The following is a 14,732-nucleotide window of genomic DNA, read 5'->3' on the forward strand; positions in this document are numbered from 1 at the left end:
ACTAAGATATTAAGTTGGAGGCCCACCATATAAACGAGTGAGTATTGCATGGCAGTGAATCAATAACTGACCTACAATGCTAGAAAATATGTTCCCTCTAGCAATATATTTCCAACTGGTGATTTTGTGTTTCTCACCACACCGAAAAAATCACTGACATTCTCATATTCACCTGACATCATTCTAAAACTATTTCATCATTGACACATAAAACTAAAATGCAATAGAAGTGTCCTTTCACTTACATTGCCAATTAGCTAACAGCTACTCGTTTTTATTACTTTTACAGTATTGTATTATTTTGCCACACTTCCAGTATTTTCAATTCTGGTGGCCATCGCATTATCAATAACATTCATTCAACTCCTAAGCCTCCATCATTCCTCCTTGGCTGCACTCTCCTGTCAAAACACGTGTGCATGAGTGCTGCCCCCCCCCCCCCCCCCCCCCCCCCTCCACTCACACACACAGATACGCACAAAGACACACAACAAATGGAAATTATGTATTGTATCTATGTTCATATTTAGTAATTTGATATAAAAACATCCAACTTACATCAAAGAACTTAAAGAATGATATATGCTTTTCTTTTGGACCATATTCTTTCTCTTCTTCTTTGAAGAAGAAAAAATTTGTAAGTGATGCATTAAATAAATCAGGATTTTTTCGAGCAATTTCTATTAACTTGAGTCTTTCTCGGCGAGAATCTCTTCCTCTCCAGAAAGCTTTTTCAATTTTGTCTTCCCATTTTTTATCAATATTTCCTTGGACGGACAGCATATCTAACATCACTCTGCAATAGGAAAACAAACAAAACATTAAAATGAAAATTAGTTGTCATTCATTGATTGGCTTATAATGTGCAACATTGAGAAGGTTTGAAAAATTAATGGGATAAGTCAGTTCTCTTTAAATATATTTTTTCATATTTTGTATCTTTATCTTGTACACAGCATAACCCACCTTTTTCATCTTCAACAGTGGTGCAGATCTTATATCTCATAGTTATGTGTGGACAGTGACTATGTAGACACACATTCAAGAATCTAATACAGAATCACAGCAACAGCGGTCTAAGCCAGACTATTTGCTGTGGCAAATTGCAATTAGAAATGATAACTCACAAGGTTTTTTTGTTATTTTGCGATCATTTTTCCTTAGCTGAATCTCTCAAATATGGAAATTCCAAATTTAATGTATTTTTGTCTAACAAATGGAGCAGGAAATTTTCATATCAGTGAGAGAACTCGGATACAACATCAAACAGTGGAAGACAAATATAGATGAACTGGTTTCAGGTTCAGTACATATGCTCTGCATCTTCAAAATCATATGCGTTTCCTCCAAGGTCACATTTATTTCATCGGCTCTCATTTTGAGTGTTCAAAAATAAATAAATAAATAAATAAATATGTATCATATCTATACATCCACACTTAAACATTGAATAGCAGCTAGTTAACTCAAACTGAAACAAAAAATGAAGGTACACCTAAAGCAATTCTTAACTGAAACACATGATACATTAGATCTCTTAAAACTTATATCTACCATGGATATTTTACTTTGTTAGAGAGAGGCAACAGTGAGGATGTGAATCCAATCAAAACAACCATAGTGATTATTATTTTCATATCCATGACAGTACAGTTATTTACAAATTAAAAATATACCTACAATATATACATAAGACTTTGTGCATTTCAAACTGATTTTGAGGCTCAAAATTCAGCAGTCATAATTGATGGAACTTTATTGAAACCAAATTCACCAGTGTGCAGGTTTCAGGCAACTCTGGGCAGATCGAGAGGTGTTCAGCACCTTGAAGTACTCCACATTCATAGGTTGCATCTCCAGTAACATAGCACCACCACTTCAAGTTTTGTTTGCACCGCAGCATTTCAGTTCACAGTCTATTCAAAGTCTTCCACATCTGGTAGGGCAGTTGCAAACCAGCAGTGGGCTCTTATTTTAGGTTTATGGTGCCTTGATTTGCCACAGCTCTGTTCGATAAGTGGAAGGCAATGATGTAATGGCTTCAGTTGTTTGAAGAAATCTTTTTCTCGACTTCACCCCAGGATAAGATATTTTGCTTCCAAGCAGGGAAAGCCCAAAATCACTTTTTTGTTTTCTCTTAATTTCTGCTGCTTTTCTTTGTCTAATATCTGCGGGTGCTATGCCTACAAAATGATAGATTTTGTGAACTGGAGTTAGTAGTGGCAAAAATTAGTGCTGTCAGTTGCTTACGTACAGTTGCTTTGAATGTTTCATTCCTTAAGTTGGATTTTCAAGTAAAAATCACAAAATGAATATCTACATCTACATTTACATTTATACTCTGCAAGCCACCCAACGGTGTGTGGCGGAGGGCACTTTACATGCCACGGTCATTACCTCCCTTTCCTGTTCCAGTCGCGTATGGTTCGTGGGAAGAACGACTGCCGGAAAGCCTTCGTAGGCACTCGAATCTCTATAACTTTACATTCGTGATCTCCTCGGGAGGTATAAGTAGGGGGAAGCAATATATTTGATACTTCATCCAGAAACGCACCCTCTCGAAACCTGGACAGCAAGCTACAATGCGATGCAGAGCGCCTCTCTTGCAGAGTCTGCCATTTGAGTTTGCTAAACATCTCCGCAACGCTTACCAAATAACCCTGTGACAAAACGCGCCGCTCTTCTTTGGATCTTCTCTATCTCCTCTGTCAACCTGACCTGGTACGGATCCCACACTGATGAGTAATACTCAAGTATAGGTCGAACGAGTGTTTTGTAAGCCACCTCCTTTGTTGATGGACTACATTTTCTAAGGACTCTCCCAATGAATCTCAACCTGGCACCCTGATCATTCCACTTCAAATCGTTCCATACACATACTCCCAGATATTTTACAGAAGTAACTGCTACCAGTGTTTGTTACGCTATCATATAATCATACAATAAACGATCCTTCTTTCTATGTATTCGCAATACATTACATTTTTCTATGTTAAGGGTCAGTTGCCACTCCCTGCATCAAGTGCCTATCCGCTGCAGATCTTCCTGCATTTCACTGCAATTTTCTAATGCTGCAACTTCTCTGTATACTACAGCATCATCCGCGAAAAGCTGCATGGAACTTCCGACACTATCTACTATAGAAAACATTACATAAATTTTTTCTGTGTATATACATCATATTAACGTGAAATGTATAAAAATATTCACACACTGTAAGGAACATATTGTATTTAGTGAAATATCATCGATACATACATCCATACTCTACACACCACTATGAAATGCAGGGCTAAGGGTTCTCTCAGGTGCACCAGTTATTAGGATTTCTTCTTGTTTCACTCATATATGGAGCATGGTAAGAATGACTGTTTAAGAGCCTCTGTGCCCACTGTTATTAGACTAATCTTAATTTCCTACATTTCTGCAATTTTTTTCTGTTTTAATCCACTGTTCATAACCAGTACACATCTCTACTCCAGTAAAGCAGTTTAAAATCTACTTTATCTGTGTCATACCATTATATAATCTACCTGAAACTTTCAAGTTTCTCCAGTTCTCCTCCGCATAGATAGCCTTCTTTCATGGTTCTTAGACTAAGTGTTGGCAAGACCAAATTATGTTGTGTCAAAAATTCTACCAGGCAGCTTCCCCTTCAATTCATTTCCCCTAGTCCATGTTTTCCTTCTCTTCCTTGTCCTACTATTGAATTCCAGTTCCCCAGCACAATTAAATTTTCATCTCTGTCTGAATATCTTTTTTTTAACTCATCACACATTATTTCAGTCTCCTCCTCTTCTGCGGAGATAGTTGGTGCATAAGTTTGTACTACTGTCGTGGGATTTGGTTTTTCGCTTATCTCAGCTACTGCAATGCATTCACTGTTCTGTTCATAGTAGCTTACCTTCATTCTTATTTTCTTATTCATTATTGCACCAACTCCTCCATTACCTCTATTTGATTTTGTGTTGATAACCCTGCACTCACCTGCCAGAAATCCGTTCTTTCCGCCATTGCACTTCACTAATTTCCACTGTATCTAACTTCAACATGCCCATGTTTTGTTTAAATTCTCTGAACTACCTACCCAACTAAGGGATGTAATATTCGACACCAAACTCATAGGATCGGTTTTGTTTTCCCTTATGACAACATCCTCCTAAAATTTCTTGTTTAGAGGTCTGAATGGTGGACCACTTTACATCTGGAAAAAGTTTACCCAAGAGGATGCAATCATCATTAACCCACATAGTACACCTGCATGCTACCATGAAAAATAACAGCTATAGTTTCTCCTTGTTTCATCTGTTCACAGTAACAACACAGCACAGCCATGTTGGCTAATTTTACAAGGTAAGATCAGTCAATCATCCAGACTGTTGCAATTACTGAAAAGGCTGCCACCCTCTTCAAGAACCACAGATTCATCTGGCCTTCCTATAGATATCTGTCGATTATAGTTGCACCTACTGTAACACTTTGTCCCATTGAGACATACAAGCCATCTCACCTCTGCAAAGTGGGGTAATCCCATGGTCCAAACTGAGACTGAATGCACACCACACACAATTGCTTTTCAGTCCTTACACAGCCTTGTCACACACAGCTCAGATAATAACTGAACAGGCATACAGCTGGGTCACAGCAAACAGTTTAAGCCAAAAAGACTCATATTATGTGATTTAAGATAAAGAAAAATAACATGATGGCACCAAAAGTAGATATTAATGATCACTAAGTAAATGAAACACTGTATGCAAAATTCCTTTGGGTGCTGCTGGATAACAAGTTAAAATAAATTCAACATATAAACAAACTAATCAATAAGCTTTGTTCATTACATAATGCTCTTGGGATATTGTTCTCTGTCTTGATCTTAAGGAACAAATGAGGATGTACAGATGTTCTTTTTCTCAGTTTACTGTCATGTAGTGTGATTAATGATTGTATTAAATGTTGTATTAAACTGCTGTATCCTGGGATTTCAGTCCAACTGCAATAAAACCAGGTCCGGTGATATGCACAATTTGTCACAATATAAAAACCAATACTCTCACCAGATAAATACGTAGCATTTTCACAAGACATCTGGTGACAAAAAGTTTCTGAAATACATGTTGAAACGACCCTATCACATACTGGAAAATATGAATTGTTTGGCAGAATGATAAGGTGCACATTATCTAAGTTTTTGCATCAACCTCATTGTGTATAACTGCTCATGTCAGCCACATGTGAATTCTATCCCTACCATGATAAATACTCAAGCCACTGACCAAATAGTTGAGATGTAACCACCCACAAACACCAAACCATCTCTGGCAGGACAGAGAGCGTTCCCGAAATTTTGCAAATTAAAGTAACTGAACAATCTGATCAAGTTGCAGACCTCCAAACAGGATGCTCCAAATGTGTGTTACAACAGCAATGCTCTTCCAGCATGAGCAACCTCTAAGAATATTGAGCTGCAGCCCATAAGTGTGACAGAAATCGGTGGTGGTGGTGGTTGATTACAAACTGGACAGTCATGAGTGACAATTCCTTATTGTTCATGTTTCAGCATAACTTTTTTTCTCATTTATTTCCACTGTGAAATACAGATATTGGTCACCCATGTTCCACAAATGGATCTTATCATGATGGACACATCATGTTTCCTCCCACTGTCTATCTCTGACATAAATCCAGATGGAGATTGTCACCAATGTGTTACTTCACTGTTATCTAGTCATGGATACCTGTACTGCACCAACCATTTTGGTGTCAAACTGATCGACAGTGATGTAACAAATGACAATCCATTGACTAATCCAGCACCAGTAAGATACTCAATGATACTTAACAGTCAGAGCACCAGGGCCACCAGTCCATGCATGGCCTCGTCGGCTGCCTCCAGACAAACTCAAGATCACAAAGCAAGAGTTCCCTTTCACAATGGATCAAGTGACATGTCAGCTTTCATATTGTAGCTGGACCTTACCATTCTGTACTGCCACTAAGAAGAGAATGGGATGTGACCTAATAGTGACTATCATCAGCTTAATGCCAGTGTGATACCTCAATGCTATCCTGTGCCACATATCCTGGATTTTTCTGTTTACAATCATAACAAGACAGTTTTCTCCACAACTGACCTCATCCATGCTTTTTATAATATACCCATTGTGCTAGGAGACAATTTAAAATTACTGTTTCACACTCAATTTGGACTTTAAAAAATTCTCCAAATACCATGTGAACTGTGCAATGCAGACTTTCTAACATTAACTAGATACAGTTACAAAATATTACCCAGAGACCATTTATGCTATATAATTTGCATTCCAGAAAATAGGTTTTCATCTAACATGGTGCCACTAAAGAACCTTCACTGCTTCTGGGTGTTGTGTCTACTTCAGCCCCAAATATCAAAAACACTTGTGAGGGGAGTGATGCAAATAGTAAAGTGTCAGTTATATTTTATATACTGTGTAGATTCTTTGATTATTCATGTTGTCTCTGGACTTTGACAAATAAATGATATATAGATAGACTTTTTTCAGTTTACTGCAATGTTAAGTAATTAACAATTGTGTTAAATACATAGTATTTTCACAAGACATATTCAAGAAGCTCCCCTTTTAACACAAAATCAGGAACTGGGAACACCAACCAGCTCAAAAGAAAATTACAAAACATACCTCATTAGCCATTCTTACAAATCAGCTGGGTACCTAGATTCCAGGATTCAAAATACTTTTTAGCTTCAAGGAAGTAGCATGACAAATAATAGTGTACTGTAAATAGATTTCTGTATTTCAAAAATACCAGTGTAACAAAGTAAATATCAAGCTGCTCCTATGAGATAAACAGAAGGTATGACTCCTTCTTGAGGGGATCTATGGAACACTGTGAATGAATGAACAAAAATCAATATTTGACTTCTATACGACAGGCTTAGTATTTGAATTTTGTGTTTCTGTATTGCTGGATATTCTACAGTATTTCTGAGACTACTGTTTGTTTGGACAGTTGCAGCACTTACAATGATCTTGGTTATACTAGTCATTTTATGTGTATTTCACGTCAGCAACACTTGGGTTTTGTGGACGACGAAGGAGTGTTGATTACTGTTTAGATCAGTCACCTACATAGTCTAAATTAACTTCATATTCGGTTGCCAAATACTTAAAATGTACAGAAGAGAACACAAGTGCCAAGAGTGAGTATGGTTCCTTGGATGTTGAGCTTTCTCATTTGAGAGCTTTGTCCTGGAGGATCAGGAGGAAAATTACATGCTTCCCTAATAAGACATCTGATCCCTATAGTCACTTGCAAAATATCTTTAATCTCTGTGTTTACTGTGGTATTAATTTCTTTTTCCATGTAAGTTTCATCTGCCCCCTCCTCTGCAAATGAAATTTTTTTGTGAACCTTTTATATTGTCTCCACAACATTGGTGACCATTAACACTTTTATATTCCCCAATTAACCTACAAATGATGATAAGTGCATTCAAGTAATAAATTATGAGGCAGAATTGCAGGCTCAACTGCAAATTTGGTATTCAAATCACCAAACAATATAATTATTTTACTGTTTCTCATGCAGTCTCTCATAATTTGCTACAGTTTTTCCTGAATACTGACATATTACCATCTGGTGCACTGTAGATGCAGGTAATGATTGAGCCAGTATTGCATTGTGCAGTACGACTTACTCTAAGTCCCTCACCTTAAATAGTTTGATACATGTAGCTGAAATTGTTTCCTCTCTCTTTCACAAATTATGAAAATTGTACTATTATGCACTTAAATTCTGCAACTGTAAATATGGTGAAAAGCTTCAGAGGCAATCAAACAGTGACAGAAAAGCACAAAAAATGTATTTGTGAACTGCTCACTAGGCTGGTAAATGGTAAACTAGTTCTTTTTTGGAACAAGAAGACCGAACACAGACCAACAGGAATACAACTGGATTCACACTGTGATATGCAAGTGGTGGTCTACGTCTTGGATGGTGGGAATACAGGAAACATGGGGGATGGAAAGACAGCAGAAGAGGTTTGTCTTGTAATCCCACAATCTGTCTTTTCCCAAACATTCCCAGATGGTTTCTAAAATCCTATAATAACGGTTCCAAAACTCAGGCTCAAACAAGTTATTCATAAATAGAGAAGGAAGGGCTGGATATCATCTTTGGAGTGCACTAATTCTGCAGTTCCTTTCAGCATTTTATCACTGGGTAGTGAGGGGTGTGACTCTATAGCAACAGTTGCTTCATCTCCTCCATCAGTCTCATTGGGGGTCTCTCACATGTAACTGTTCATTGTTAGTTATGTGTACTAGCTGCAAATGGAAAATGACATAACATGGAAGGTGAATAGTTTGGCCTGTCACACGCACCAACCAGCACCTCTGTGATCATATTTCCCTTCGGCAAAATCAACTCAGCTGTGGGACTGCCCGCACATTGATTTTGTGGCACCTTTCTTGAGAGCCATGTGGCAAATCCTTGTTGAGTCTTTCTCCCTTTTTATAGATGTCACTAAACTGCAGCAGACAATAACAACTACTACTCAAGAAAACTTTTTCTATGAAATGTACACCTCGCATCTTAGTCACAGTTAAAGGGTTGCAATTTATGCTAACTGCCTTCTGGAAATTCTGCACCTGTGATGGCATCAAACATATCATGGCTTATCCATTTTGTTCTGCCTCCAATCACCTGGTGAATCATTTTGTTTGAACCATTAAGACCCAACTGTCAAATGCTTTGGGGACAGCTCAACCACACCAGCTCTCTTTTTGTAGCAGAATGACAGCCACCCATATTTGCAGTCCACCAGTCCCCATCAACACTTCTAGACTTTTTACACCACTACCTGTTCAAGATGAAGAGATGACAACTTTTCATTTGTGGGCTCTCCAATATGGGTCTGTATCCTCAGGTGGGCCCCCACTTAGATCCCGGAACTGATTCTGATGCAACAAGGTCATCAAGATGTTTTGGTGGTGACTGCACAGGGAACATTCCACTAGGGACAATGGGTGTCCTTCCATCTTCTTCGTACCTGTCACTGCAGGTCTTCATGGACTTAGACCCCGTTCCCCTTAGCAGTGGAGTCACTTGTGCTTCTAGAGTCTCAATTGGAGCAAGCAGCTACTGCTTCTTCACTTCCTCTCCAGGACCAGCATGGACTCCCTAATGGTGTTGGCTCACTGACACAGCACCATCTTTCCCTGCATTGGCCAGATTGTTTTTGGCCCTTCCTGCCAATTCAAGAGGGGTGTGATCGTAAGTTGGCCATGGATAGTGATGGTTAACCTATTGAACAGAAGTGAGAATGGGTCAGTGACCTCTTGGTCTTAAATCAGCCAGCTGATGTGCTCAAAATGCTTTGCTGCTCACAGCAAATCAGCTGGATGTTGGTGTAAAGAGGCATATTGATAGCATGGCATCATTCATCAAAACATCCCATAGGATTGCAAGATCGTTTCTGCCTTGCATCAGCGGGTATGGCTGAAAACAGTCCAGCCAATGTGAGGTAAGATGATGACTTGTCAGTGGGCTGGCACCTCTTGGGTGTCAATGCACTGGTGACGATTCTGCACTACTTCATTATATCTGGATATTTTTGGAGTGATTGTTTTATTGGTTCATGATGATGGGGTCTCTTTGGGTTCTGAGTATAGTGAAATCCATCCACTGCTGTGAATTCTACTTTGGTGTACTGTGATACTGTATGAGTGAAGAGGCGGATTTCAGCCAAGCCCCCTAGTGGTTCCTCGCAACATAATTCAAGTTGTGTTAATTTTAACTCTTTTCATTTTCAGTCTTGGAAAATTTACCAGATTAGTACCTTCCCTTATACACCATGTGTCATTTTTTTCTGTGTTTCAGTGTATTCAATAAACAGGTAATTAACGATCTTGGTAATATAAATTGGGGAGTACAAAAAGAGCTAAAATGCCAAGGAGAAATTAAAATGATAAACAACAAAACAGAGACAGGAATAATAAGGGAAATATAAAGCCAGTAAAAGAAAGGTGGAACAGAAGAGTAAAAAAGGAAAAGTATGGACAACAGAGGCAGCAAATTGGACAAAGTGGCACAGAGGATCACAAGCACTCACAAACTTTCAAACGAGAATGACTCTGGGGACAATAATATGAGTTGGATTATTAGTATCCTTCTGTACAGTTCAGAAGAACTGCTGTGTTTGGTTGGACAGGAGACCATATTAGCAGTGCAGTTTGTACTAATGAAATAGTAGTGCACTGCAAATGTCAATTTACACTGAAGAGCCAAAGAAACTGGTACACCTGCCTAATATTGTGTAGGGTCCCGCAAGTACACAGAAGTGCCACAACATGACATGGCAAGGACTCGACTAATGTCTGAAGTAGTGCTGGAGGGAACTGACACCATGAATCCTGCAAGGTTGTCCACAAATCTGTAAGACTACAAGGGGGTGGAGATCTCTTCTGAACAGCATGTTGCAAGGCATCCCAGATATGCTCAGTAATGTTTATGTCTGGGGAGTCTGGTGGCCAGCAGAAGTGTTTGGACTCAGAAGTGTTCCTGGAGCCACTCTCTTGCAATTATGGATGTGTGGGGTGCTGTATTGTACTGCTGAAATTGCCCAAGTCCATTGGAATACACAATGGACATGAATGGATGAAGGTGATCAGACAGGATGCTTACGTACGTGTCACCTGTCAGAGTCGTATCTAGACGTATGAGGAGTCCCGTATCACTCCAACTGCACACACCACACACCATTACAGAGTCTCCACGAGCTTGAACAGTCTCCTGCTGACACGCAGATTCCTTGGATTCATGAGGTTGTCTCCATACCTGTACACGTCCATCCCCTCAATACAATTTGAAACATGTCTCGTCCAACCATGCAACATGTTTCCAGTCATCGGCAGTCCAATGTCGGTGTTGATGGGACCAGGCAAGGCTTAATGCTTTATGCCGTGCAGTCATCAAGGATAAACGAGTGAGCCTTCAGCTCTGAAAGCCCATGTCAATGATGTTTCATTGAATGGTTCACACACTGACACTTATTGATGGCCAGCATTGAAATCTGCAGCAATTTGCAGAAGGGTTACATTTCTGTCATGTTGAACGATTCTCTTCAGTCATTGTTGGTCCCATTCTAACAGGATCTTTTTCCAGACACAGCAATGTCAGAGAGTCGATGTTTTACCAGATTCCTGATATTCGTGGTACACTCTTGAAATGATCATAAGGGAAAATCCCAACTTCATTGCTACCTCAGAGATGCTGTTTCCCATCGCTCGGATGCCGACTATAATCTAGGTTCAAACTCACTTAACTCTTGATAACCTGCCATTGTAGCAGCAGTAACCGATCTACCAACTGCAACATACACTTATTGTCTTACATAGGCATTGCTGAGTGCAGAGCCATATTCTGCCTGTTTAAGTGTCTCTGTACTTGAAGACGTGTGGCTGTACCAGTTATCTTGGTGCTGCTGTGTACTTTACTGTTGTTCAGTGTTTGGCAGTAGATCAAGCACATAAAGATACAGCTGTATTACAGTTGATGGATATTGTAGTTCATCTCACAGCTTCCTCTATTGCTGTCAAGATAACATATGCTTGTATGCTCCATATTGGGATTTGTGAGCACTTTCTGGTCAAAGGTAGCTAATGCGTAATATGTAGTACTCAAAGATGTGTGAAGTCCAAAGGAAATAGCAGTGCATGTTGGTGTTAGAAAATCAGTAACACTAGCCCCTCATTCTGGTCATTCTTGCATGCTATATCCTGTACTAACTGTGAGAAGTCGCAGACTTGGCACTTTACTGTTGTACTCCCGTAGACTGCAGGTAAATGTTTTTGTTGTCTTTCTAAGAATTTCAATCTATTTTGTTTGTATAATCAGTTCTGCAAACAGGGCTCATGAAACAATTAGTTGCAAAAGGAAATGAAAGCAATGTAGGGTCCCCAAGAACCAAAATATGACAGCCAAATTTACAACTTCATGGAATAAGATGCAAAGAAATTAGAACTATAGGAATGACAGTTGTGAAACAGCAACTATGATTTATTTCCCAGTCTACAGAATTTAATTGTCTCTATCAAAGTAACAATTTTAACATTAACTTACATTACTAGACTATGCACCTCATTTGCACAACTTGTTAACAAAGTTTTCATGAATACTTTCCATAATTTGACTTACATAAAGGTTGTATTAGGTATCAAGTTTCTGTTGGCATGAACAAAGTGAAAGAGTTGATTCCCACTAAAAATGAAAGTTGATTGAAAGATCTACAGGCAGATCTCTAAAACTGATCTTCAAGGGGCTAAATTTTGTTAATTTTTGGGTTTCTTTACTTTTACAGTGCATGCATTAAAAGTTATGACATCATTTGTGTTTACCTACTGGTACAAGAAAGTGTTTACTGCACTAGCTGTAGCAATAAACTCTGAAGTATCAAGCATAATCTCAACATGATGAAGGGTAAGCTGAAAATTATGTAATGCCTCCAAATTTTTATGTGAAAACTCAATGCTTTTTGAATAAAACCAACATTATTACTGTTCTGTGTCTTTATTCTTCATGTCTACATATTACAGTCCTCTACAGCTAGAGCATTCTGAACTGTAGAGTGTAACATGGTAGTTTGTAATGTATCTGTGTTGGTGCACAAGACATATGGAGGACCCTCTCCTTCCACATGGCAATGTCAAACCACACACAAGCACTGTGAAATCCATGATAATCTAGTACCTTGGGGTCACAGTCACTGATATCTACTATACTGTCCTGACTTCACAGCATCCAGTTACCATCTGTTTCCAAAACTTAACGAACACTTTTGAGGACTTTATTTGATAGTGATGAAGGGTGCAAGCAGATGTGAGGTTGTGGCTACATTAAAAAGTTAGCATTCTACAGTGACGGTATCAACAAACTGGTCTCTCGTTGGGAGAAATGTATACATTGACAGGGTGACTATGCTGGGAAATAAATATGTAGACATTAAGAATGAAGATGTAAAATGTTAATAATACTTGTTTTATTTAAAAAAACTTTAAGAATTTTCCAATTAAAATTTGGAGGCATTACTTTTCAACAAGCCCTCATATTAATTTATTACTTCTTTACTACTAGCTATATTCATGGCATATTTTGCAAACAGTATTCACATATATCACTGAATGTACCAAATAAATTATATCATTGTACAACACATAGTTCAGATGATATGATGTCATGAACATTGAGCTGAGTGAAAATGAAACTGCAGGACGAAATTCGCTAAAGATACAGGTGAAATATGTGTACAGATACATGTAAAGTATATTAAATATATGTGACATGTGCTTATGCAGACAAATAGATTGGAAAAAACCTCTTCCTACACTCCTCAATTGATTTCTACCTAATTTGGTGCACAAATTATTTACTATCTGCAAAGAAACACTGTGGGGGGGTAAGAACCAGTGACCTCCTGTTGGAGTGAGAGTGATAACATGGAGAGAAAAGGAGAAGATAAACAAAGATAGGGAAGAGGAAGAGAATGGCGGAGAGAGGGGGAAGGAGAATATGGAGTAACAGAAGATCGAAAAATATATACCTGGGCAATGCCAGGTAATCAGCTAGTACTTTTTATAAAATGAATTTCAATTTGTTACTCATTGTTTCATTTATAATTTTTTTCAAAAAATTTAGACTAGTCTGGAAATTTGCTTCACTGCCCAGTCTCACCCTTCCGTACATTAACTTATCTGTAATGTAATATTACCAGGAAAAATTTACATATTCGGATATTAGATGTGCAACTAAAACTTTGTAAAGGTTTACTTTCTAAGGGTACTATTTCAAAAATCAGTTAAAAGTAATCCATCAATAAGATACATTTAAAAAAACTACTATTAAGTATCAATGGCCAAGGAACAGTTTAACTCAAGACAAATGTAAGAAACTACTAGTTATGACTATAATAGAGGGAAACATTCCACGTGGGAAAAATATATCTAAAAACAAAGATGATGTAACTTACCAAACGAAAGTGTTCGTATGTTGATAGACACACAAACATACACACAAAATTCGAGCTTTCGCAACAGGGAAGGAGAGGGAAAGACGAAAGGATGTGGGTTTTAAGGGAGAGGGTAAGGAGTCATTCCAATCCCGGGAGCGGAAAGACTAACCCTAAGGTAACATGCAAGGCGTTCCTGATCTTTGTCAGGTAAATAGCATTGTGACTCCAGAAAACACTTCAGTTATTGAAGAAACTGCAAAGTGACACTGGATGACATTACCACAATGTTAAACATCAGTTCAGGACATCTCACTGTGAATTATGTGCTCCAATTCCATAAAGCACCCATGTTGTAGCTAATTGCTAAATTGAAAGAGTGACATGTTGATGCATATGAACAGCTTCTGTTGTATGTAGAACAAGAAGGTGATTCCTCCCTTGCAAAAATCGTCAGTGATTATGAAACAATTTCTCATACATCAAACCAAACAAATTTTTAACTCAAGTAACAGAAGAGAAAGGTTATGCTCATCCTCTTTTGAGATGAGAAAATTGTCCTCAAGGAGCACAACATCTAGTGAGAAATGACTATTGCTAGTGTATAACACTCAGATTCGCAAGTTCTGGAGTTTAAGTGTATTCTGTATCTGCCATATCCACTAGACCTTTTTTATGCTTGGACCATTCAAACAAGCATTGTGTGTCAATAAGTTTTCTCATGACT

At 38.4% G+C, this 14,732-nt stretch overlaps 1 protein-coding gene across 1 annotated transcript in view; it reads right to left on the minus strand.

Moving 5' to 3' along the window:
• LOC124775054 (protein O-glucosyltransferase 2-like) overlaps positions 1-14,732 on the minus strand; it is a 91,630-nt gene that overhangs the window by 8,636 nt on the left and 68,262 nt on the right. Inside the window, exon 5 of the mRNA XM_047249843.1 lies at positions 559-796. Within this exon, the coding sequence (XP_047105799.1) occupies positions 559-796 (238 nt within the window). The remainder of the gene's footprint in view (positions 1-558; positions 797-14,732) is intronic.

This window comes from Schistocerca piceifrons, chromosome 2 (assembly GCF_021461385.2).
Source record: "Schistocerca piceifrons isolate TAMUIC-IGC-003096 chromosome 2, iqSchPice1.1, whole genome shotgun sequence".
NCBI lineage: Eukaryota > Metazoa > Arthropoda > Insecta > Orthoptera > Acrididae > Schistocerca > Schistocerca piceifrons.